At 42.6% G+C, this 24,910-nt stretch overlaps 1 protein-coding gene across 2 annotated transcripts in view; it reads right to left on the bottom strand.

The window, feature by feature from the left end:
* The window catches only part of GABRA5 (gamma-aminobutyric acid (GABA) A receptor, alpha 5), a 58,352-nt gene that overhangs the window by 6,000 nt on the left and 27,442 nt on the right, over nt 1–24,910 (bottom strand). For both annotated transcript variants that reach the window (XM_014960315.1, XM_014960316.1), the window contains exons 6-7: nt 24,316–24,398; nt 3,931–4,074 (exon numbers count right to left, since the gene is read on the bottom strand). In XM_014960315.1, the coding sequence (XP_014815801.1) occupies nt 3,931–4,074; nt 24,316–24,398 (227 nt within the window). The remainder of the gene's footprint in view (nt 1–3,930; nt 4,075–24,315; nt 24,399–24,910) is intronic.

Here is a 24,910-nt window from a genome sequence, read left to right as displayed (position 1 = left end):
GAGGAACCCCACTTGTTCTTTATTTAGGAGCATTCAGTTTGTGGATACCCATAAAATATGCCAGGAGCAGCAGGGTCTATGTGCCTGTAATCTGTTTCTCAGTTGCTACTGCGCTGGGATGTGTTTGAGTCACAGTTTCCCTGCTCGCTAAGGAGTGACGATGTGCATTATTGATTTTGACAGTGTGCTTTCAGAGCCGGAATAAAAAAAAACATCTACACAGCTTCAGCAGAGCAACAGGACCCTCTTCTTTCCTTTCTAAAATGCATAAAACTAAACCTTACATTTTGATGGCCCTCCACAGCTGATTTTTACCTTATCATTTTCTTTAACCTATCAAAGCTCTTGTCTCCACTGAAATAATATCACTTTGATTTTGTACTTGCTCTTCTTCCAACTGATATCTTCTGCAATTTCCCATGCTGTTCTTTTTCAAAAATGCCTACACTAGCCTAAGGGCTTAAGTAAACCCCATAGCTTGGTTTTTAATGCCCTGTGATGACTGCTTAAAGTACAGCTAAAAGCTGCCTGAGTTGGCCTTTTGTTTATATAGAACAAAATCCCAGCTCTCTTGCAGTGGCAAAGCTCCCTTTTACTTCTGTAAGGCCACTGTTTATCCTTAGACCATAAGCTTTCTTGAGCAAGAGCTAATTTTTGTTACAGGTTTACGTAGCACTTAAAAAGAGAATCCTATTCCTGATGGGGTCCACTCATCACTGCACAAAACAATTTTGATAACAAATTTAGCACAATGAAAAGCCCTAGAGCAGGAGTGGCTGCATTTTTTTTCACAGAGCTATGCTACTGTGCTGCTGCTGGTCTTAATGTTTTGGGTTTTTTTTTATGCTTTAAAAGCTGCTACAGTATTTTTTTGGTATCTAGGTGATAGAGTTCTGGAGATCATGCTAACAAATTTTCCACTATTTTACATGGATTCTTCCATCACCAGTATGCTGGGATTCAACAGAATGTTTTAATGAGGATAGAACAGCCCCTTGGCTTGTTTTTTTACTGGATATACCTGGACGCAGGTGTACCAATAACTGTTCTGGTGAGATCCTGACATTAGGGCTGTGACACCACATCCCTGACCATGCTGACATCCAGAATAGTTTGGCCCACGAGAAATGCCCATTTCCTTTTTATAGTGATGCAGGGGAAACATTCATCTCAAGGAAAAACCAGAATTATCTGGTGCAAAATGAAGAGCTGAATGCTTCTTTTATTATTTAGGCTTTGGATATTTCAGAGCTCAGGCTCCAGCTGGCAGAAGATAAAAAGAGTGGGTTTTTGTTTTGTTTTGTGGCACTGCAGATCCTAAGTTAGCAATGAGAGATTCTGGGTATGGGGAGCAGAACTGGGCAACCATTTGCAGAAGGCAGTAAGATCCACTTGGACCCAAATCCCATATCTGATTGTGTTCAGCACTTGAACCACCAGGACATAACAGATGTTGGGCCTGTTGGAAACAGTGAGAGAAGTCAAATATCTTCTCTTTTGGGGGAATGACATTTGGGGATGTTAGCACAAAAAACCCAACCCCAAACAGGTGGAAATGTCAGAGCTGTTTTCTGTGGCATAGCTAAAACACTCCCAATTTCAAGATTGGTGGATGAAGTAGGAGTGCCAGGATATCTTTTCTGAGAAACAGCTAAACTTAGCAGCTTGCCCACAAAATCAACAGAATCCTAAGGGGCTAAGTGCAGGTCCAGCATTTCTGCTAGAAAGGAGTGCATAAATGTCCTATGACATACACAAACATTTTGCCCATGCAACTGCAAAGGCTGTGTAGTTTGACTTGTGTATCAAAACAACCACAAAAGATCCAAGCACTTGGATTTGTGCAATAGCTATTTGGTATTCCTTTTTCACGTTCAACAATTCAATAGAAGGAAGAAATGCTTTAGACAGTGTTCATAAGTAACCCTGATTACTGGCTTCCTACAAGCTTGATGAAGTCCAGAAAATCCATCGCTGACTGATGCTTTCCCTGTGCAAAATCGGATTTTTGTATTTTGCTAATCCCCGGTTACAATCTGTGTCCTGCTCTTTGTGATCCACCCTGCAATCAGAATCCAGCCAGCCCAGATGTAACTCAGGACATTAATATAAAATCTTGACGTTGGAAAGCAAGCATTTATTAGCCTAAATCTTAAGATATAGGAGGGAAGTGTTTACTGGGCAGAAACTTTGGGATTTGTCTGAAGAGCCCCCTGTTTCCTTGGGCTGAGGAGTACAAGGAGCTTTCACAGGCAAAGCTGCAAACTGGAGGTGACCTGGAGCTGACACACTGGAGCACTCACTGCCTGGGCTGGATGGTTTTCTTGCTCTGAGGAGCAGAACGAGCTTGTAGGAGATGCCCCAGTACATCCTCTGGATCTTTTTCTTGGCAATGATGAAGGCGAGAGGGGAGCTGCCATTCATTGCAGAAAACAACGCGGCTATGATGGTAAACTGGTAAGAAAAAAACTGTCTTTGTTCTTTAATGGGAGATAGCGTACTTGTCCTTTTTTTTCAGTGGTGGTTGCCCTGACTCCATCTATATGCTTCTCTGGACTTTAGACATCTGCTTTAGCAACGGCTTGCTGTGTACTGAAATGGGGGAGGCTGGGGGTGAAGCTGTATAGGACGGAGACGGCAGTTGTGTTTTGTGGCTCCCCTGTGCCAGCCGAGGCAAGCTGTCCTTCACTTTGTCTCCTGTTTGGAGAATAGGTGGCAAGTTCAGGGGCCCTTCTATTTGCCACGTTTGGACTGTTTGAGCAGAAAGCTTTATGCACCTTCATGTTTTGGTCCCACTAACTTTGTGCGCGAGTGTACGTCGACCTGTTTTCACGTCCCCTAAATTTCCTGCGGATAGTAACAGGTTCCTGACTCAATCTACCCTAAGTAATCTCAGCCTCTATGACCCTGCCTTCGGCTCAGAGCCCGTCATTTTTCACCAGAGACACACTGCCTCACCAGAAGACTCTGTCAGACTTTGCCAGCAGGAATTGCTCACAGTCGTGTTGCCGCAAGCTTTCCCTTTCCCCTCCCTGACCGCCGTGCGACCACCCGCTGTGGAAATCCCCCTTCCTCCCCTTCCTGGCAGGCTATCTCCTTTCCAGGCTGAGAAGCCCGCTTGCTGGATGCCACTAATGCTCTCCAGACCGAGTGCATTGTGTAACCTGGTTAAGCCCCGGGTCCTGCTGAGCCCACGTGAGGCCTGTCCTAGCCTCGACCCCCCCGGGAGTCCCCCCGCCAATGCGCGCCCAGGGCTGCCCTTGCGTGGGAGCCTTAAGAAGCAGGGGGGCACGGCTCACGTGGGTGCCCGGCCTGCGATTAAAGCTTCTTTGCCTCCCTAATGCTGCCACATCTGGCGCCTCCACTAGCAGCCCGGGGAGGAAATGGGAATCCTCGGGGTTGGCACCTCCTCTCCAGCCCACGTGGTGCCCCCGGACACGCTGCTGTGCCACGCCACAAAGCCACAGCCCCACCTGCCCTCCGCTCCCTTCCTCCCCCCCTCTCCCCCCCCAGCCACGGTTTCATCAAGCAAATCATTTTAAAGCGATGATTGGAACGGATCAAAACGCGTGGGTGGTGTTTGCCTCCCGGGGTGGTTCCTCCCACAGGGAAATAAGCCAGCAATAGCGCTGGCAGCCGCAGCAAAGGCAGTGGCCAAGAAGCTGTGTGCAGCTTCTCCAGAGCTCCCGTTAAATAGCAGGGGCTTGGATGCATCTTCAGCATCAGCCTTGCAACATGCCTAAGGCCCAGCACACAACCCTCTCAGTGTTTCAGTGCCTCTGCCGAGTAGCCAGGAACCTGCACAGGACATCCGCAGCACCCCACGTACCACAGATGCTTCCCTCTTCTCCTTGCAAAGTAACCAGAGCCAGTGGATCTCCCCTCCTGCTCTAGCTATCAGCAACCACAGGATAGAAATATTCTCCCTACCTGTGCTGGTACTGATGTTCTCAGTTCCTACAGTTTGTCCCATCAGGTGGTACTGGTTAAGTCGAGAACCATCTTCGGCCACCACCACAGATGTTGTGGTGCTATTAGTCCAAACATATATCACTTCAGAATTTGGGTAAGCATCTGTTGACAAGAGGGAAAAAAGAGAGTGATGAGTAAGGAACACTGTGTAATATTTTAGTGGACCCTTAAATGATAAATGGTGTGGAAAGGGAAGAATGGAGAATTGGGGCGGTCGGACTAGATGACCTTTGGAGGTCCCTTCTGGCCTAGACAATTCTATGATCTATGATTCTATGAGAAGTGAGAGTGGATGGAGAAAAACAAATAAAGATGATACAATCATGTTCCCATATGCCCAGCCCGGAAAAAAAAAATAAAAAAAAAATTAGGTTGAAGCCTTCTAATACAACAGATGTGTGGGATGGTTTGTCAAAGGCTAGAACAGTGGAGGTATAAATATAATTCATCACAACCACTCCATTTGACAAAGAGTAGCTCAGACCCATACTCACCTACCTGGCAGCTCCTAAACCCCAGCAAGCTGCAAAAGGCATTTTGCTGATTTCCCCCCCTTAAAAGGACTTGGGCACCTAAAGTGCCTGAACAACAGGGTCCTGTGTCTTGTCTCATCTCCAAGATAAATTATACTAAGTGATGCCATGTGCAAGTGCAGGATCTGGTGTTTGTGTGCTGACTTTGGGACATGTACATGTGGATGAGAGTGTAGGTCTGGTGCGCAGGAGATGGCTGTAGATAAAGGAAGCTGGGATGTGAGTGCCTGTGCCTGTGATGCTGTGGAACTGGAGACAGGATTCAGAGGTGAGACTGCATGAAGGAAAGCAAGAATGTGTGTACCAGAGCAAAAGGGTGGTGGTGTGGAAACACCTGCACACCTGGAAATGCAAATGTGACAAGATTTCTCTCACATTCATTTAGAAGTCCTAGGAAATAGAAGTGGTGGCAGTACTGCCAACTCGTTCCTTCCTCTATAAATGTTGCTGTTATTTTTAATACCCTAACACCTGGAGTAATTATGCTATTTTGAAGGAATCTCAGTTTTCTGTTAGAAAGACAGTCAATGCTTGTTTTATTTTTTTAAGCCTTCTCTGCAGAGAGAATTCTCAAAAACTCCAGGAGCCGACGATACATTTAAATATGTGTTTACTTAACACAAGCAGATTTCACACTTAAGGCACCTTGATCATTGAAAGCTTTCAGGTAACGTTACTGCAGGCATGTTACTGTGGGCTGGAGTCCACTGCACTAAAACCTCTGGAAAGCAGGCAAGGCTTACTTTCCAAATAGGGGGTGAAATACAGATGGAATTGGAAGTGGTCTGAAGTTATACTAATATCTCACATGCTGCACTCTGTAAGCTGGGGGTGCAGAATGTTTCCTACTGGAAAAAGTCACATCCTAGTTCAATGCAATCTGTGCAAGAGGCAACACATGATGGCTTTCCAGGCAAGGACTTGAGAGTCAAGAGCAAGAGGTTAGCTGGAAAGATAATGTATACTGGCTCCATCAGACTGCGAGATTTGTTTTCTAGAGATAGTAGCTGTCTTGGAAAGCTGCAGCTCCATGGAGGACTTAAAAATTTTCACAGACAGTGGTTCAACATGAGCTGAAGCACTGCAATGGCAAGAAATAGACAAAAGTGGTCCCTGGATCCATACAACCAGGAATGTCAAACAGAAAATGGGAAGTGATCCTGGTTCAGGTTAAGAGCATTTGTGCATAGCACAGTGAGCTGCAGATCACTTGGATACTGGAGTGGGTAGCAGAGAAGAAAGAAGCACCTTGTTTTCACTGCTGTTAGTGTTCCCATAGCATCTGTGGGAAGTGCTGCCAGAAGCAGGACACTTTTGGTCTGACCATTTATGGCTATTTGTACATTGTTGTCCACACCTCAGAAAAGATATGGAAACAATGAGGACAGAGAGGAGGAGAGAGTTTAGAAGATGGTCACAAATATCTCCATGGACTGGAGAACAAGTCACGATTTGAAGCTTAAGGAGCTCAGATTACTTAGCTCACTGACAAGAAGCTGAGACGTGACTCAAGCACCGGGTATAGATACCTGCATACAGAAAAGAGGTCTAAAACCAGGGTGAATTTCACTGACAAAAGGAAATCTCAGTGTCTGAAAGATGGTTTCAGGCAGAGTCTGATGAAGAAAATTATGAACTACTGTCACTAGAAAGTAATGATGGGTTGAGATCTTTCTTGTCACATATCTGACAGTTGTTGCTGCTGTATTCAGGACTGGAGCTGATCCAGGCTTTGGAAGTTGAGGATCTACAAATCCTCCATTCCTTATTAGCCATGCAGCCGTGCAGGACTGCCCACAGACCTTCCATGGGCTTGTATTTGTAGCTGTGCAGTAAAATTACTGTAATTACATCTCATGATCTGCTTTGAAAGGCTAAGAAGGAATTTCTTCCCTATTTAAAAATATTTGCATCACAAAACGTGATGGAATTTCACCTTCCCTTTTAGAGCTGAGATATTTTCTCATCTCAGAGATGATTAAAAATTCACAATGTGTTGTAAATAATACCAAAGCGAGATCTGGAGAAGGCAAGTAGGAGGAGAAGCATCCATTAAAAAAAGGTGGTGCAGAAAGCCCTCTTTTCTTAATGCTTATGTGGTATATGTTGTTCATGTGCTGATATCCCCAGTGAATGTTGGATTTGTGCAGGCAGATTTGTGATTGTCAGATAATTTGATTTTTACCTATGTTACCTCTTATGAAAAAGAAAAGATTGGACTTCTTGCTGGGATGATCCAGATGTATACCCCACGTGAGCAGTTCCCTGTTACTGCAACGATGCCAGACAGTGGGATAATTGCATCTGTCCTGTTTTCTGCCAATGGCACACAATAATTCAGCCCGACTAGACACTTCCTGGTGGGACCACTGTAACCAAATTCCACTGAAATTGCGACTGCACAGGAAGATAGGCCTGTAAAGCTTAACAAGTATTAAGATGCTTTAGTCCTCTGCTCTCCTTAGCCTTGGGGGTCCTAAAATAAATCAGTGCCTCTGCTTTGAATTGCAGCCTTTACCTAGGTACTTAAATACATGCACAGGTACGAGGTTGGAGGCTTCTACTCTGGAGAAGGCCAGCACCTCATTCAGACAGAGGCCAGAAGGTGCCAAAAATCCACCAGATCTCACAAGTATGCCCAAGCAATACTTTGTGAGGCTGCTTTCTTTCCAAATCATGGCAGAGAAGGGACGCTGCCCAGCACCCACTTCCTACCAGGCCACCTGGTGAGAAGAGAGAACACTCAGGCAGGCAAAAGTAGAGCTTGAGGTCAGTCCTTGCAGAGCCCACCCCAAACCGATGCAGCCTACAGCAATGTCCCCCCCTCCAAAGAAGTTTGTCAAATTTACCCCAGTCTAGAGATCGCATATGTGTTATGACACTCATCTATCTTCCATGCAGGCCTAAGAAAACAAGGTCTGGTTTTAAAAAGCTGTAGTGTAAGATTTTTGGCTTCATGACTTCTTTCCTCACTATGGGCCAGGATCTGAGTGTCTAGGTCCTCTTGGGGGAAAGAAAGGAACGGAGAAAATGTCAAAACATGAATATGAATGTAAAAAAATACAGCCACCTTCTCAGTCCATGAGTAACCTTCAGAGAAATTTACAACTTTTAAGGAAAAGGCCACCCCATGCACCCTGGTGTGGCAGCTGAACCACTGGCCATCTCTTTTCTGGTCATCTAGATAAACCTCCAAGTAGATAAACCTGTGTACTTGTATCAGGTAGTTGTCTTCCTACCTCAAACCTTCTGCCATGACTACCAAAACCTCCAGCTCTGCTGCTGCTAACCCATGCAGTATAATTAGGCAGAGTCATATTGAAAGCTGAAAGTGTGGGAGTAGGCTAGAATAAAGTTATTTTGCTATCAGAATAGAGCAGATGCTAATGGAGAGATAGTATTATTCACTGTCATACCAAATTGTGTAAAAACCTTCCTCCACTTAAAGAAAGCTTCCAGTAGGTTGCCTACCAGCCATGCTTACTGAAGGACTGAAGAACTTCAGCTCATGCTTTCTAGAGTTATAAGAAAGGTTTACTGCTGACAAGAGAATAAGGCCCTCCCCTCTTCTCTCTGGTACACACAGGAGGGACAAGGAGTCTCCCAAAGGGTGATAGAAAAACGTAGTAGAGACTTTGGGTGAGCAAGCTGGGAGAACACTGCTGGTCTTGCTGTAAAAGGAAACTCACATTCAAAGCCACTGAAAATGCAAGTGAGACTGCCTGGTATTTACTCTAAGCAAGTGCGTTTCTTCTGGTTTTATGAACCCAAGTAATTAATTTGGTGTCCTTTACATTAATTTTTCTTGCTTTTCAAAGAAAGGGGGAAGCCTCGTTAAATCATTCTTTCTCTTCTAAGCTCAGTCTTTCAAAAAGAAGAAAAAAAATAAGGTAGCAGTTGAGATGAACAGCTAAAATTACAGAGAGGTATAATGTTATTAGAAGTGAGAAAGTGACAACAGACATTTATTTGTAGTGGACATTTGATAAATGGCTGCAGGCTTATCACCAACCAGAATGATGAAATAAGTAATTTCTTCTCCTATCTGTTTACTGATGAGCAGATCTGTTTTTTCTACATTCTAACGTTCCAACACACTCCACACAATATAAAAATGGTGAAGATCTCTTTTTCTCTTCTCCCACCCTCATCCTGCTCTCCTATATCTGGCAAGGAAAGCATGACATGGTCTTTCTTACACCAGTGAACAGAGGGTATGGAAGCGACCACAGCCCAAGTGAGGAAATACATTAAGACAAAAGCCTGACAAAGCAGAGCAGCCAGTTGGTAAGACCTGGAGGATCCCTGCCATTCACTGAGGCATGCCCTGTCTTCCCTGTTTTCATTTGCAAATGAAAACAGCGCTAGCAGTGTTGCAACCTCCTGTACATTCAACATGTACATTCTCCTCCACATTGGAATAAACCCCAAGAAAAAAAAAAAAAAAGAGAAAAAAAAAAGGAAAAAAAGAGTATTTTTTCGTTCTTTAAGCCAAATAAACCTAAGTGTGGATTTTACATTCAACATGTACATTTCCCCCCCCATTGGAAAAAACCCCAAAAAAAAAAAAAAAAAGAGAAAAAAAAAAGGAAAAAAAGAGTATTTTTTCGTTCTTTAAGCCAAATAAACCTAAGTGTGGATTGCTGAGACCAAACTTTGAATCCATGGGACCCAGATGTATTTCTAGGACTAATTTTTTGAAGCCATAATCCATGAAAAAAAATCAGCACCGATGTCTGCCAGTAAGTTTTCGTATTTACAAGACAGGGCGTAAAATAATTTAGGGAAAAATAATCCCTCTCCAAAACACGCTCCAGATCCTTCTAACAGACCTCACAGGAAGCCATAAAACCAGTGCCTGCACAATTAAGTGAAGGCAACCTGTGAAATGTGGAGCCTGTGTATATGAGTGCCCACCCTGCAAGCTTGAGTTGCATTCCACAATTAAACACACCGTTTATTGACAAACCATGGCTGGAACTTTTCTTTCCTAATTATGCTAGTTGGAGGCTGAATTCAGTTAAAGATACCCTGTAGAAAGATGAGTTTTGGCTTGTTTTCTATTTTATTCATTACAATCGTGCAGTTACAGTCTTAGCCTTTATCATCATATTTAGTACATGCCACAGGTTCATCAGACAGTCTAGTCTTGGGAATATTGCTAATCCCTATCAAAGCCTATTGATTACGCAAGATGTGCATAAATTGTCAGCTTTTTTAGAAGCTCTAATTACAATCTGAATACGCATACAAATCTATATCTTTCTATCCTATTTCTCCATTAATGTATTTGACTCAGATGCTGTTATACAACTCAATAGAGATCCAGATTTACAGCTTCTCAGAGCTGCTACTAAGACATCATACACTAGCTTGAATTCTAAGAGTCAGGCTGGGTTTCTTCTGGTTTGTGCACAAATACTTTTTAAGCCATTACAAAGTATTTATCAACGGTTGGACCTCTGCAACTGAGGCCAGGTTTGAGCTCTGCAACTGGAATTTCGCAATAAATTGGTTTGACAAGAATGAATTGATGTACAAATGAGATCGCTCTATAGGAAGAACTAGTTGAAAAGAGATCTAGTAAAAATGTAATTTTAAATATAAAAATAACAAGATATGGTACTAAATATGCATGGACTGGGTCTAGGGGGAAATAGCTTTTTATAACAGTAAGTTATTAAACAGCAATTTAAATACTAAGAGAAATGTATTCATGCATTCAATGACTAAGAGCCTAAAATGAAGACTTTGCCATAGTGTGATGAATTCTGCTGTTCTTGGGAGAATTTAAGGGTCATGGAAATTACTTTAGGGACCTGAAATCATAGAATTAAGACTGATCATTTAAATTGGCGTGAGCTTACAGCATATGGATAAACAGCATGCGTGATTTTAAATACATGCCATGGACAAGAAGTGTAACGTGCATAAATACACGGGATTACAAATTTGCATCACACAGAATCACAGAATACTTGGGGCTGGAAGGCACCTCTGGAGATCATCCAGTCGCACCCCCTGCTCAAGCAGGGACACTAAAAGCACATTTTCCAGAACCATGTCCAGTCAGGCTTTGAATATCTCCACAGAAGGAGATATCACAGGCGCTCCAGCCAACCTGTTCCAGTTCTCAGTCACCCTCACAGTAAAAACATGTCTTCTCATGTTCAGATGGAATTTAATGTTGTTTAATTTGTGCCCACTGGTTCTTATCCTGTCACTGAGCACCACTGAGCAGAGCCTGGCTCCCTCTTCTTTGTTACCTTCCATGATGTATCAATACAGATGGATTAGGCCTCCCTGAGCTTTCTCTTCTCCGGATTGAACAGTCCCAACTCTCTCAGCCTCTCCTCATATGAAAGATGTTCCAGTCCTTAAGTGATCTTTGTCACCCTGGACTGGACTTGCTCCACAAAGTCCATATTTTTCTTGTACTGAGGAGCTCAGAATGGGACACAGTGCTCCAAATGCAAGTAGAAATTAAACGTTTGGAATGGACATTTTTGGAATGGGGCAGTATCATGTAGATGGGGCAATGGACAACATCCATGGAGGAAATTATTCATGGACTTGAAACAATTCTTGTCTTAAAACCGATGGTAAAAGATAACAGGACACCATTTGCTGTGAAACTGGCAGTAGGAAGTTCAGTGTTACTAAAACGATCGTTTCTGTCCTTCCTGAAGTTACAATAAAAATATAATTGGATACCATAGGCAGTATTTTATATGTTTTCCCGATACACAGTTTTATTTGATCTTGTTGTCACATTCCGCAGGGAATAGAATAGGATGTTCTGAAAAATGTGCCAGACAGGTCTCGAGAGACTTCATTACTAAGCAACACTAATATGCTATACTGATCATTACTAAAAAAAATAAAGCCCTAAGTTAGGTCAAAATGACTCTGTTTCAGAACACAATTTATAAGTCCCCAAAAGGTGGGAATCGGAATGTGATAGAAGTGTCTATGGATTGGAAATGAAGTGGAAGCACAGACTGTACCCACAAGGTGGTGAGACATACGGAACCAAAGGTGCCTGTGAAATTCATTTTGAGACACATAGTTTTGTAAAAGCCATTTTCTTTGGCTTTTCAAAGCAAGCGACAGGTGGGAGGTCTTGCTTAATTTTAGAAGTTCCAGTTCATGGGGTAAAACTCTAAATGTGACCCAACTTAGAGTTCAAAAATATAAAGCAAAGGAAAAAAAGCAACTTCTTGATTTTGCCTGAAAGCAACTTTGTAATTTTGGAGGTGGGATTTATGATTAGCATAGGCAAGGCTGCTGACTGCTTTAATACAATAAACTGACTATTTGCGAGCTGGTACACTAAATCACAGTCATACCAATGATGAATGTAACACAAATACTAACAAACAGTTGTCCTGATAATTCACTCAGACACAGTACCTTCACAGGATGCTATTTCACCGTTTAAAAAGAGCCTTGAGCTAGGAGATGTGCAGAGTAATACAGAATGTCTCTCAAGGATGACTGTGGAGACAGCATGGCACTTTTGAGCGATGCCCCTTAAAGAGGTGTGCATATTTGCCACCACGCAGACAGTATCACCGGTGACAGCATCAGCTCTTCCCTGCCCCATCCTGCTCACCCAAGTGGCCACAGGGGAGACATGAGAGCGGTGCCTTTATTTCCCAAGCACTAGGAGCACTGTGACTAGGACTGACTCCTTGCTGTGAAATCTGACAATATAGGCACCTGGATTAAAAACCAAGCGCGGCACACCAATATGAGCTGTGTGTCCTGGAGTAGCAGATCCTCAGGCTCCACTCAGAAAAAGAAGAGAAAAAAAAAAAAACAAAACAGCAAAGAAAAAGTTTTCCCATTGGGCAGCCTGGAGCACCTCAAAGGGCAACAGACACGTTGTGGGATGCTTGCCATGAGCTGAGTGAAAGGGGTGACTAAACAGGGTCTGCTGCAGGCCTGTTACACATCCAGGTGCTCCCAGGTACCAGGCAGCACCAGGTCATCTTCCCAAAGGCCCCGATCTCATGTAAGAGCTGACATTAGGAAACAGGTGACACCTTCCTTCTTTCACCTCTTCCCTTTTCTTCCTCTCATTGCACTCAGTATTTATAACACAGCTCCTTGCTTTATTTTCAGATTTAGTGGTAACTGTCTCAATCTAGAACTAATCTAAGAATTGATTTTACACCACATTTAATGGTGGCTACACAATTGCTTTTCATATGGAACAGGTCTAAATCTGATATTCCAGCCTCTGATGCTTTCTTTTTTTTTTCTGTTATGGACAGTATAAAAACATGCTGCAAGAGGACTAGAGCAACAGAGCAGTCAGATGTGCTGGGATAGCATTTAAAAACTTGAAATATCCTGGGACCTTCCTGACCCTGTGTTGGTCTTTGTAGGCCAGGCATACGGTAATTCCAAATCAGTCCACCAGTCTGAGCGCTGTACTAACATTTAATGAACTTTGAATTTGCAATCACAATATAAGGCAGCTATATTAACTGCTTCATTAGAAAAAACAGCATAGTCATGAGGAAGATGTTAGAGATTTCATTTACTTTTTGCAAGGCAAACAAAAGTATTCTCCAAAGTGTGACTGACACCATTATTCACTTTGTATAGTACCTTACTCTCTAAGCAATCTTGATTGCAGAGGTCCACTAATTTTGCAAGCTGCCGCTTAATATCAGCAAAGCTAATGTGATCAGCTTTCCAGGAGTATCACTGGAGTTTCTTTTGAAAAACGCAGAGTGAATATTAGAAAATACTCCATTTGATCTTGCTGTGGAGCGTGCCTTCACAAACGTGGTATTTTTGGTGACATCTAACATCACAGAAAGAAACTGTGACCTCACCATAATCAACAGATATTCTTCCCACCCACCTGAGTGGCACCAGGAACTCAGGAACTCACCCATCACAGTTAGCCTATCTATCTGCTGAGTCTACCATTCAAAGCATCCTCACTTATAATTCATTATGACCTGAAAGCAGTCAAGAGTGACTGAGACTACTTGTGAAACTAAATACATACCTTTGTTTCTGAAACCAGTCCCTTAATGAAGACATTTACAAATCTCAGAAGTACTGCTACATTAATAACACTGTGCAGATGTGTAATCAATAGGTATGTAGAGATAGCAGGCTGAACTATTATTATTCAAATACTTTAATACTGCTCTGAGATTGCAATCACTAGAACTTATTCCCTATGCTAGGGGTGCAATCATCTAAAACTCAGAAGCTGGATTATAGACTCCTGCTGCAGGATGTAGGGCAGCCCTGGCACACCAATATGAGCTGTGTGTCCTGGAGTAGCAGATCCTCAGGCTCCACTCAGAAAAAGAAGAGAAAAAAAAAAAACCAAAACAGCAAAGAAAAAGTTTTCCCATTGGGCAGCCTGGAGCACCTCAAAGGGCAACAGACACGTTGTGGGATGCTTGCCATGAGCTGAGTGAAAGGGGTGACTAAACAGGGTCTGCTGCAGGCCTGTTACACATCCAGGTGCTCCCAGGTACCAGGCAGCACCAGGTCATCTTCCCAAAGGCCCCGATCTCATGTAAGAGCTGACATTAGGAAACAGGTGACACCTTCCTTCTTTCACCTCTTCCCTTTTCTTCCTCTCATTGCACTCAGTATTTATAACACAGCTCCTTGCTTTATTTTCAGATTTAGTGGTAACTGTCTCAATCTAGAACTAATCTAAGAATTGATTTTACACCACATTTAATGGTGGCTACACAATTGCTTTTCATATGGAACAGGTCTAAATCTGATATTCCAGCCTCTGATGCTTTCTTTTTTTTTTCTGTTATGGACAGTATAAAAACATGCTGCAAGAGGACTAGAGCAACAGAGCAGTCAGATGTGCTGGGATAGCATTTAAAAACTTGAAATATCCTGGGACCTTCCTGACCCTGTGTTGGTCTTTGTAGGCCAGGCATACGGTAATTCCAAATCAGTCCACCAGTCTGAGCGCTGTACTAACATTTAATGAACTTTGAATTTGCAATCACAATATAAGGCAGCTATATTAACTGCTTCATTAGAAAAAACAGCATAGTCATGAGGAAGATGTTAGAGATTTCATTTACTTTTTGCAAGGCAAACAAAAGTATTCTCCAAAGTGTGACTGACACCATTATTCACTTTGTATAGTACCTTACTCTCTAAGCAATCTTGATTGCAGAGGTCCACTAATTTTGCAAGCTGCCGCTTAATATCAGCAAAGCTAATGTGATCAGCTTTCCAGGAGTATCACTGGAGTTTCTTTTGAAAAACGCAGAGTGAATATTAGAAAATACTCCATTTGATCTTGCTGTGGAGCGTGCCTTCACAAACGTGGTATTTTTGGTGACATCTAACATCACAGAAAGAAACTGTGACCTCACCATAATCAACAGATATTCTTCCCACCCACCTGAGTGGCACCAGGAACTCAGGAACTCACCCATCACAGTTAGCCTATCTATCTGCTGAGTCTACCATTCAAAGCATCCTCACTTATAATTCATTATGACCTGAAAGCAGTCAAGAGTGACTGAGACTACTTGTGAAACTAAATACATACCTTTGTTTCTGAAACCAGTCCCTTAATGAAGACATTTACAAATCTCAGAAGTACTGCTACATTAATAACACTGTGCAGATGTGTAATCAATAGGTATGTAGAGATAGCAGGCTGAACTATTATTATTCAAATACTTTAATACTGCTCTGAGATTGCAATCACTAGAACTTATTCCCTATGCTAGGGGTGCAATCATCTAAAACTCAGAAGCTGGATTATAGACTCCTGCCGTGGGACGTAGGGCAGCCCTGTATTTAAGAGAAGGGGAGAAAACCTCCCAAGGCCATCGTTTCAGACTGCCCAGCCTCAGGGATGGCCAGAAGTAGCCCCTTTGATGTGAGCTGTTGCTTACCAGAGGCACTTCTATTTCACCTGCCGTTTGCCACAGCACTCAGGCGCATGTCCCCTCTTTGGGAACTGGCCCCTTCCAGTCACGGACCCTCAGGCCCAAAGGTGCGGATGGTCTCATCTTCCCTGCCCGCAAGTAAAACAGCTCCTTATCTAGCTGACCTATTTTAGTCATCTGCTTTAGGAGGAGATTAACCTGAGCCTAAAAATATCTGCTTCTGCCCCCTGAATATAAGAGGGTGAGAGTGCTCAGCTCAGCTGTATATATTTACTCCGTAGAAATATAAACTTAGAAGGGAGGAATCCCAGCTTTGATGACAGATTTACCGCTGGGATGCTTTCAGCAAAACATCCGACTGCTATCACTGGCTGGCCCTGAGGAGACTTTCAGTGGCTATGATGTGAGGACCAGGGAGAAATGGAGGGCCCTTCAAGCTTTCCTTCTTCCCACGCTTCCTTCTCTCTCATTTCTTCACGGGAGACAACATGAAACAACCATTTCTTTTGAAGAAGCTTGCCAAGCTGGGACTGCACCAGTGCTAGGTCACCTAGGTCACAACTAGGGCTGACTTGGTTCTCAGTGCAGGGGAGGAGGCTAATGAGATCCAGCAACGGAGAGGCCGGGCTCCCCGGCCTGCCAGAGACTGAGGTGTCATGAAGGAGCTGCCAGACTGGAAACTGAAATCCAAGTTTCAGCAGTGTCTTGCAGCTTCCTCCCCCCCCGCCTCAAAAAACCCTGTAGGCAAGTCATTCTGTCATTAATGTACTGCAGTAGTACTGGGAGGCTCTAATTGAACCTAGGGACCCATAATGACAGAGGCAATAAAAGCAGGTAATGAACCACTCTATCTTTGCTCAGAAGAGACTGTAATTGCTCTTTGCCTCCTTTACCCCCGCCTGCAAAATGCAGGCGGCAGAGACCTACCAACCTTGCACCAGCACCATGAGCATGATTTCAGAAACATTTGTGAGAAATGCTTACAAGCCATGGAAACAGCCGCCTTAGAAAATAACAGCCATTAAAAACCTGGCTCGTAAAGCAGTGGAGCAGTATTTACCCATTTGTCCCATTTACAAATAATATCCCATTTACTAGTGGCATAAACTCATGATCCATGGCTGGCAACCGTAAGCCCTCGCTGTGCCTTTTGGGGCATGACAGGCCCAGCAATGTCTTTGCAGGTTTGCACCTAAGGGTCATTTGAAAGCTTAAGCGCGTTAAGCACAGAGTCTCTGCATGTTGTGTTCTACTGCTGACAACTCGAACTGAATCACTGTTTTCCTGTAATCAGGCAGTTCAGCAGCCTTTAAATTTAGGCTGAAATCTCCGGAGTGGGAAACGCATGCTGATGCTTGTACCATCAGCAAAGCACCTGGATCTCCAGGCTACTCCGCCACAATTTTCTCTGTAGAGCTCTTTCAGGCAAGATAAAGAACTCCACCACTGGGTATCTCCACACCAACTCCTCCCCTGCCCGAACTTTTCTTTCCTTGAGCTCAAGAACATCACCAGTTGAGCTCTTCCTCGCCAAAAGCTTGATGCCCGTGGGCCACGTCCCAATGAGGATCCTGCTCCCTGGGCAGGTGATGCACAGGCTATCAGCCACGGCCACTCCAGGGGCTCTCTGCAGTGGCCACAAAAGCTGGCACCTCTGGGAAGCACTCCTCATTGATACCTCCCTTTTACACCCTAATATGAACCTAAGGGGGGGAAAATGCGCTGGCTTCTAAACAAGGGGGTGATCAGACGAAGTGACTGACCCAGAGCTGGGCAGCATTTCACAGGGAAGTACCCACACAGCCAGAGGACTGGAGGGTAGCGCAAATGTTGCATTTTTAACGCATTTTTTAAATTATCTCAGTGCAAACAGTAACCGTGTGTATGTGACAAAGACTTTGAAAAGTTAATTAACGACAGTGACTGCAAATGCTTAAAGAGGATAACTAGCACGGCTTCTCCAGTCTTTTCTGCAAAGTCCTGAATGTGTGTGATTGTAATGAGTGAAGAAAAACTGACTGATCTGATAATTTTAAGGAGCTTTTAGAAAGGGACTTTTTCCCTTCTGTCACACTAAAAGGTATCACTTCTCTGGGAAACCTACCAGACGAGTGAGAAACTAGGGCCAAAGTCATTTGCAAGTTCTGATGCAGACTGAGGTCCTGTGACAGTAGCTGCTACAGAAACTCACACCACGCAGTCCAGGCCCAGGACACTAAGTAGATTCCTGTTAAGAAAGCTTCTTAGATCTCTGAAACACTTTAATATGACAGTATCTTCTTTTACGCACCACGCTTGCTGAATCTCCTGCCCTTTGGGAGCTCCAGGCTGTACTGCTCCACCCTGACTATGGGACTCCATGCAAGGATGAAGCTGCTGACAGCACTGACAATAAACAGTAAAGAGTTGTCCGTATTGCTATACAAGCATATCTGAAATGAGTACAGGCTCTGTCGCACCCTCTGTGAGAAGGCTTAAGTATCTACTGGTATAACCCACTCCACTCCATGCAGGAGGAACAGCACTGCTCGTACAAGATGCTTGCAGAAATGGTAGAGTTGTCTCTATACTGAAGAGCCCTACTGACTGTGTTATTAAGATCCTTTGAAAAATGAGGCTTCCAGCAGGAATTGCTAAAATAGTACCTAGGAGAGACACAAAAGCTTGCCATCAACATATGGAACACCTAACCAATTTACAGCACTGACTGTTTCTTCTGAGCAAAGTATAACAGAAATATGTGTTTCTGAACTAGTGAGGTAGAGAAAAATGGACTTCTAAGTTACTCTGACCAGGGTACAATACACTTATCTAAATCTGAGCTCGTATTGCAGAAAAATTGCCAGGAACTTCTAAATATGATTCATCTCATCCTTAGGCAGGTATCAAAAAACAGTTCTAATGAACTGCACTACAGAGGTACTTATTTCCTGTCAGTGGCCATAAAGGAATTCTAGATAGCTAACTGTGACATATTTGTCTACCTAAAATTGCCAGAGATCCATTCTGTCCATTTTTCCAAGGCTTTTCTGTAGATGCAAGGCTTTTGATATGGGCCACCATATGAAAAATAAGCACCACCGTGCTCATTCTGCAGCAGAGCATTTCCACGTCCCACAACAGATGAGAGCAGCAGCAGATTTGGGGGGAGTCTAGCACAGGCGTTGTGGCTCTGGTGAATCCCCATGATTTTTTGAGTATGTTTCAGTCAGGAGTCTGTGTCTTAAGAACTTCTAAGATAAAAGATTGAATTTTTCAAACAACACAGCCCCACGACTAGCCATGTGTCCATGACTTCAAGGAAACTAGAGGCAAATAACAGCAATACCATTAGGTGGTCTCCACCTCATCCACTCATTCTTAAGGGTTTTAAAGAAAATTATTTCAGGCTAGATGCCTATGCTTTACTACCTAAACTTAAGTAGAATTACAAGCCTGGCCCAAGGTAATTGTCTAGAGTGCCTGTCTGATGCTGCCCAAGTCCTCTTTCAGCATGTCTGGAGACCTATCTACTACATTAGAGGAGTAGAATTCCAACCAAAGTGGTGACTGGTAACTGGTGGTAACATGTGGCAGGAGGAGGGAGCAGAGAAATATATCAAACATCTTAGAAATACTGAATTTTAGTATTCACCTAGCTCCTCCTTATTTTAGTCATTCAATGTCCATTGCAATGGAGTTGTCTACCTAAGCTGTGATAAACCTTAGTAAAATATAAGAGAAGACATTGCATGAGCAAGCAGCACGGCTCCCTTGACTTCAAGTAAAACTTCTATACATTGCATAAAAATCAAACCTATCATTTCTATTTTAAGTGCCTTCTTCCTTAAATTGCAAAATCACAACTTAGTCTTGAACTTGGCCACTCAGCATTTCACAGAGAACCTCCCTGGCTCTTTCCACATGCCTTTTCATGAAGAAGGCACTAACACTTTCCAGCAAAGACAACAAGCCATGCTGCCTGTCTCCACTCTGAGGAATGGACTCAGGAGCCTCTTCTGGCCAGCTGACGGAGATGAGTAATAGAAAAGCTCTGCCTCTATGTATGAGACCCAGGAAAACCTACCAGAGAGACATTTCCCCTTTTCAGTGTCTCCAAAAATTAACATTTTTCTGTATTTATTATTCATTTAGTTATATTCTTATACAAGACTTTTACCCATAGGTTTTGAGAGACTGAATACATTCTGTATCACATTTTACTAAACCAGATTAGGGTCTGTTTAGAAGGTCTCTGTTTTGAAGTGAATATCCCTGCACACCTGCAGTTCTCCTGCAGCTTCACAGGTGTTAATGGGGAGAAGCACAAAATCAACAAAACCCCCATTGGTGCCTTCACCTCAGTGCTATCTCAGCTAATTCTCAGCATTATAAGGAAACATCGCTATCAGGGGAATTTTCTTAAAATACTTTTTTGGGAGAAATTTCACAGCGGCTGCAGGTGCGTGTATAGTTTGTGAACAGTGAGTTCCTTAATGTTAAGTGTTGCAATAAAATCCTGGCATACCGGTGAAGCCACCGTCTCCTCTGACTTCACCAGCCTTCCTAAAGGAAAATAGTTTGAGTGTGCCTCCTGCTACAGAAATAGCCTGTGCACTTTCCTTAATCAAAGACCACAGCAGACACCATGACTCAGTTTGAGCTGTTAAAAGGGAAGATGTACATAAACCATGTTAACTACTTTCTTCAGATGCTACAAATTGTACCTAGTGCTGTTTTCTCACAGACAAGCTCCCTTTTTGATGTACAGTGATCAACCTTCACCATCTTCATGGCCGAATTAAATTCATCAGGAACAAATACCAGGCCTCTTTTCCCCCTGCTCGTGAGCTAGGGGAGCTCATTATTTTCAGAATATTCATTAGACTCTCTAGTTAATCTAAAAATAGTAGGGTTTTTTCACAGCCGAGTGACTAGTGGGCAGCAGATTCATGCATTTATCTGTTCCACAATACAAGATCTGATAACTACATGTACCCAGACACTGTGCCTTCAAGAAACGGTTGCTATAAATAGACTCCACCTTACAGTATTTGACATTGTCAAAGCACTGGTTAACGTTCACTAATAGCCATTAACTAATTCAGCTTCAGGGCAACCCTGTGAGCTAGGTAAAACTGATATAATTAACGCATGAGTAAAATGAGATTTAGGAGTTAAGTCAGTTGCCTGGGCAGAGGCCTTCATGGTCTAGTGGATTAGACATCTGTCTCTCCAACCAAAGAAGTTGAATCTAATCCTTTTTCTGACATTGATTTGCTGTGTGACCTTACAGAAAGTCAATTAACTTCTCTGCCTCAGCTGCCCTAGAGATAATGATGCTTACCTACCCAGTGACACATGGGTGTTTGGAAACTGTACTAAACGATACTTTTAATGTACTCTTAAGGCCTATCAGTGGATGAGGTGAAACATTAAAGCTTCCTAGCTTTAATGTCCTTTCTGTCTTATCTAATGCCTCCTCCCCACACCAGAAATAGCTTGGGGGTAAGGAGGAATTTCTTAGGCTAAGACGCTGCTAGCAAAACTGTGGCTGGCATCAGGAAATTTTATCAGATCCCGTTCGAGCAGCAAATTTATTTAGAGTACAGGTCAGCATTAGAATTGCAACAGAAAGATTATTTTAAGCATGGCCATGGAAGAAACCAGCTTCCTTCCCATGTTACCATGAGGTAATGAACAGACTGCCATGGCCATCTCCACCGCGCCTCCCGGATTCAAAGGCAGAAGAGCCTATTTGCAGAGACTCGAAAGCCTGCATTCATGCACCATCCCCAGTTCCCTTGTACCTCTAAATGAGATTTCTACAGGATAATTTCTACAGGTGGCATTATCGCTAGCAGGGATGCAAACCCAGAGGGAGAGTACCCACGTACATGCATCTCCTGGAGCAGATCCCCCTGATCTTGCCATCTCTGAGTGCTGGAGCATTGTACTTAAAAGGAAGACAGCTAAAACCTGCTCTGTTCAGTTCATTAGAAGCCATCCTTGAACTTCTGTCCTCTTGCCAGCATAGTTTTTCATGATGTGTCATAGAGCATTAAGAAATATGACTTCTGTAATTGGCATTTGAACTGCCTGGCAGGTATCTAGGCTGCTGGTGTGTACCTGTAACTTTATATCCCTTTTCCCGTGTTTGACCTTGCTTTTAATTATTTCTACAAAATATTCTGTTGGTACATATAATGCTGCCTAGGCCCATAAAATCTCCCATAATTCTAATACAGCAAGAAACCCGTCAAACGGGACAGAAGAATTTATCTCTTACATTTACCTTTATTTCTGTAAGCCAGATTAACATTTCCTCTTTTTAATACTGAAGGATATTTCAGGGTTTTTTCCTTTTTGCTTGGTGAATTATAGCAAGTGCAGTGGATGCTCATGCAGCCAGAAAAATAATAACCTGCTCTTGCCTCTGATGCGGCACCAATTGCTTCTTGGCATCCCTTCTGCTGCTGATTCGCCCCTGCGCCGGCTGCTTTGTTTCGCTGCCCTGCTCTCTCCATCCTCTGACCAAGTTAGCACTCGGCTCTTCTCCACCCTCCCAGCTCTACTGATAATGTGTTTAACATTTACTTTGATGCTATTCCCTGAGGCTTTGCAAAATCTGTCTTGGAAAGCAGACCATTAAAAAGAAACCCTTTGGGGAAAGACAGGGAGGAAAGCTAAAGCAGAAAGGGCATGTGCCTGTGTATAATATACCCCTGTAGGCTTTGTTTTGCTGCAAGCCTGAAGATGACTTAATGCAGACCCACACTGTTGTAAATAGGATATAAATATCGTATTCTTCTAAGATACATCTGGGTTAATTCAATAAACCCTGACTTATTGGCTCCTGCTTGGGCAAAAATCTCCATATTAAATCCCAATAAATTACTAATGAGCTGTCAGATCAGTAATTCAGATATTTCCAATGCTGAAAAAATGTCTATAGCTTGTCCCTATATATTTACGTCCTGCAGAGGCTGCTGGTGTGGAGTAGCAATCAAATGGCTCCGTGTCTACGCATTGTGAAAGAACTTAACGGTGACTTGTAGTAGCTTATAAAACATAGTCCAGGATCATATACTAAGTGTGAAAAAGAGCATGAACTAAAATCATATTCAGCCCTCACATGCCTAAAATATGAGTTTTCAGTGTTGGTTTATCCCCTGGTTAAAATTACCTGTGTGCGTATAAGCAGAACATGTAATTGCATTCAGAGAGATTGGTGGGGTTTTTTCAATGCTCTTGAAGACTGTACTCCTTCTAAGCATTTGCAGCTTACCTAGTAATGTTATCTCCTGCACTTGCATGTTTCAGGGGGTTTTTTGGGTCATACTATACAAAAAGTTAGAACCTGTACTTTACTGCACCTAATCTACTAATGCATTGAAGCATCCACTTAACTTTAAGGTCGAGCTTCAGATCTCTGCTGCATTAGGCTCTTTGTTTAATACGTTTCTTTCAGTTTTATATTGCATATTTTGCAAGACTTCATAAAACCACCCAACACCCCAGTTCTATAATCTGCACTGGAGACCAACAGCTGTGACTTTAACTTTATCTATCAATACAGTAAAGAATATGTAATTGCAGGAAGGAGAACTTATTTTTCATCTTAATTCTTTCCAGTAGCTTCTGTTTAACCCTATATACAAATAATGACAGTTTCCTATGAGATGTTTTGCCATTTTTAAGATTAGAATGAAATATAATGCATGTAATTTTTTTAAGGTGAGTATAAAGGTGTATGGACTTTCAGATTTATATTGGCTTTGCTGTAAATTAATGTTGCTGAAGTAAATGGACAGACCTGAACTTTCAGTGACCTTGTAAAATACTGGTGGCTATTCAGATGAAACTGGGTCTATCTGGATTGGAAGACGGAAGGGAAATCAGTTCATCTTAAGTTTAGTAATTTGGTAATCGTTACTGTAAACAGTGTTTTTACTTCTTAGTGTGATCACTAGGAAACAATGCATAGCCAGTATTAAACCAGGACAGACACAGACGATAAAGGCAAAGCTTAATCTTGCTAGGATTATTGACTCTAAATTGATATGACTGAAAAAAACATTGAAAAATGCTAAGTTAGGTGGCTTCAGGGACTAGCAAAATGCCTTGCCTGGTAATTTTCGAAAGTCTTTAGAGACACTGATTGCACCTGGAACCTCTGATTTGATTACCGAAATAAAAATTGTCTACTGTAGTAGCCTCATCTGTACTTTAATTAAGAGCTTTGTATTTAAATATAACCATGATCCCCTGAGGTTATTTTTAAAGTAAGCTTCTGGCAAGGCAGCAGTGTGGTGGATTAGAGGCTTGGAATTGAGGAAAAAGCATCATTCACCATATAGTTTAGAATGATGTGCGCATACATATAAATACATGTGTATACAACATCATGTAACAAGATACAGGACTGGATTTATTAAAGCCAAATGGAAAGATATTTCCTCTTTTAATATTCTAGATCTCTTTTAATATATGCGATGTAGAGATACTGCACTGCAGTCTGATTCCTGTAAATACCACAACAGCACATCAATCTGATACTGTCCAATGAAAGCTCCATTTTTCTACAAATGTAAAACCAAGTTATCAACTTAGCTGTCTGCGTCTACTACCCCATCGAACAGTGGCTGTTAGACTTGATGTGGATACATAAGACATATCACCCATCACCTCGCCATTTATCACAGAACATGCAACTATGAGCCGAAAAGCAGCAGTGCCAGACAAAGCACTGTAAACGAGCAGCAGGGGAGCAGCAGGGGTGGCAGACTGGGGGTGCTAATGAGCAATGTTAAAAGGGAAGGGGTGGGGAAAGAGCGAAGGATTCCTACAAGACGGAACAGGCGGAACCTGAAAAGCCAGATAACAGATTTTCCCAGCTTTTATTTCAGTAGAGAACTTACAGCTTCCAAATTTTAATGGGCAAGCATGTGCATCCATCGGGAAATCTTCAAGCTGCATGGGACATTCAGCAGAGATAGTCAATCTGTGAGGAGTAAAAAGAAAACATATCATTTTTTTGCGCCTTCACTTTAGGCCTTGCTGACACAAGCAAGCTTTTCCTGAAGGCTCCTCGCTCCTGCTGAAACCACAGCAACCCCTGGTTAAACTCAATGTGAGATAAGCCAGGTGGACCACTGTGTGTGCATGCTCCAGGTCTTATCTAGTCACGCTGACACATGTGAACTCATTTTATTTATGTAAGCTGTCCACTAAGATCTTTCTTTCTTATTCGTACATGAAGGAACTCCTGTGCTGGAGCTTCTGTCACACATCTTATTCTTATCTGCTTTCTGTAGATACTGTTACCGGACTAAGAGTTTGACTCCTGAGTACAGCAATGTTACAGACATAAAGAAGCACTGACTTTATATATAGATGTAAATACTTAAATACATTAAAATAGATATTTTAAAGAAATAAATGTATATGAAAGTATTTATAGGTATATATAAAGTCATACATAAAGTCAATGACTTACATTTACACTTTTATATA

The sequence above is a fragment of the Calidris pugnax genome, unplaced genomic scaffold (assembly GCF_001431845.1).
Source record: "Calidris pugnax isolate Ruff unplaced genomic scaffold, ASM143184v1 scaffold188, whole genome shotgun sequence".
Classification (NCBI taxonomy): domain Eukaryota; kingdom Metazoa; phylum Chordata; class Aves; order Charadriiformes; family Scolopacidae; genus Calidris; species Calidris pugnax.
The sequence above is the reverse complement of the archived record's forward strand: the minus strand, read 5'-3'. Positions and strand labels throughout refer to the sequence as shown.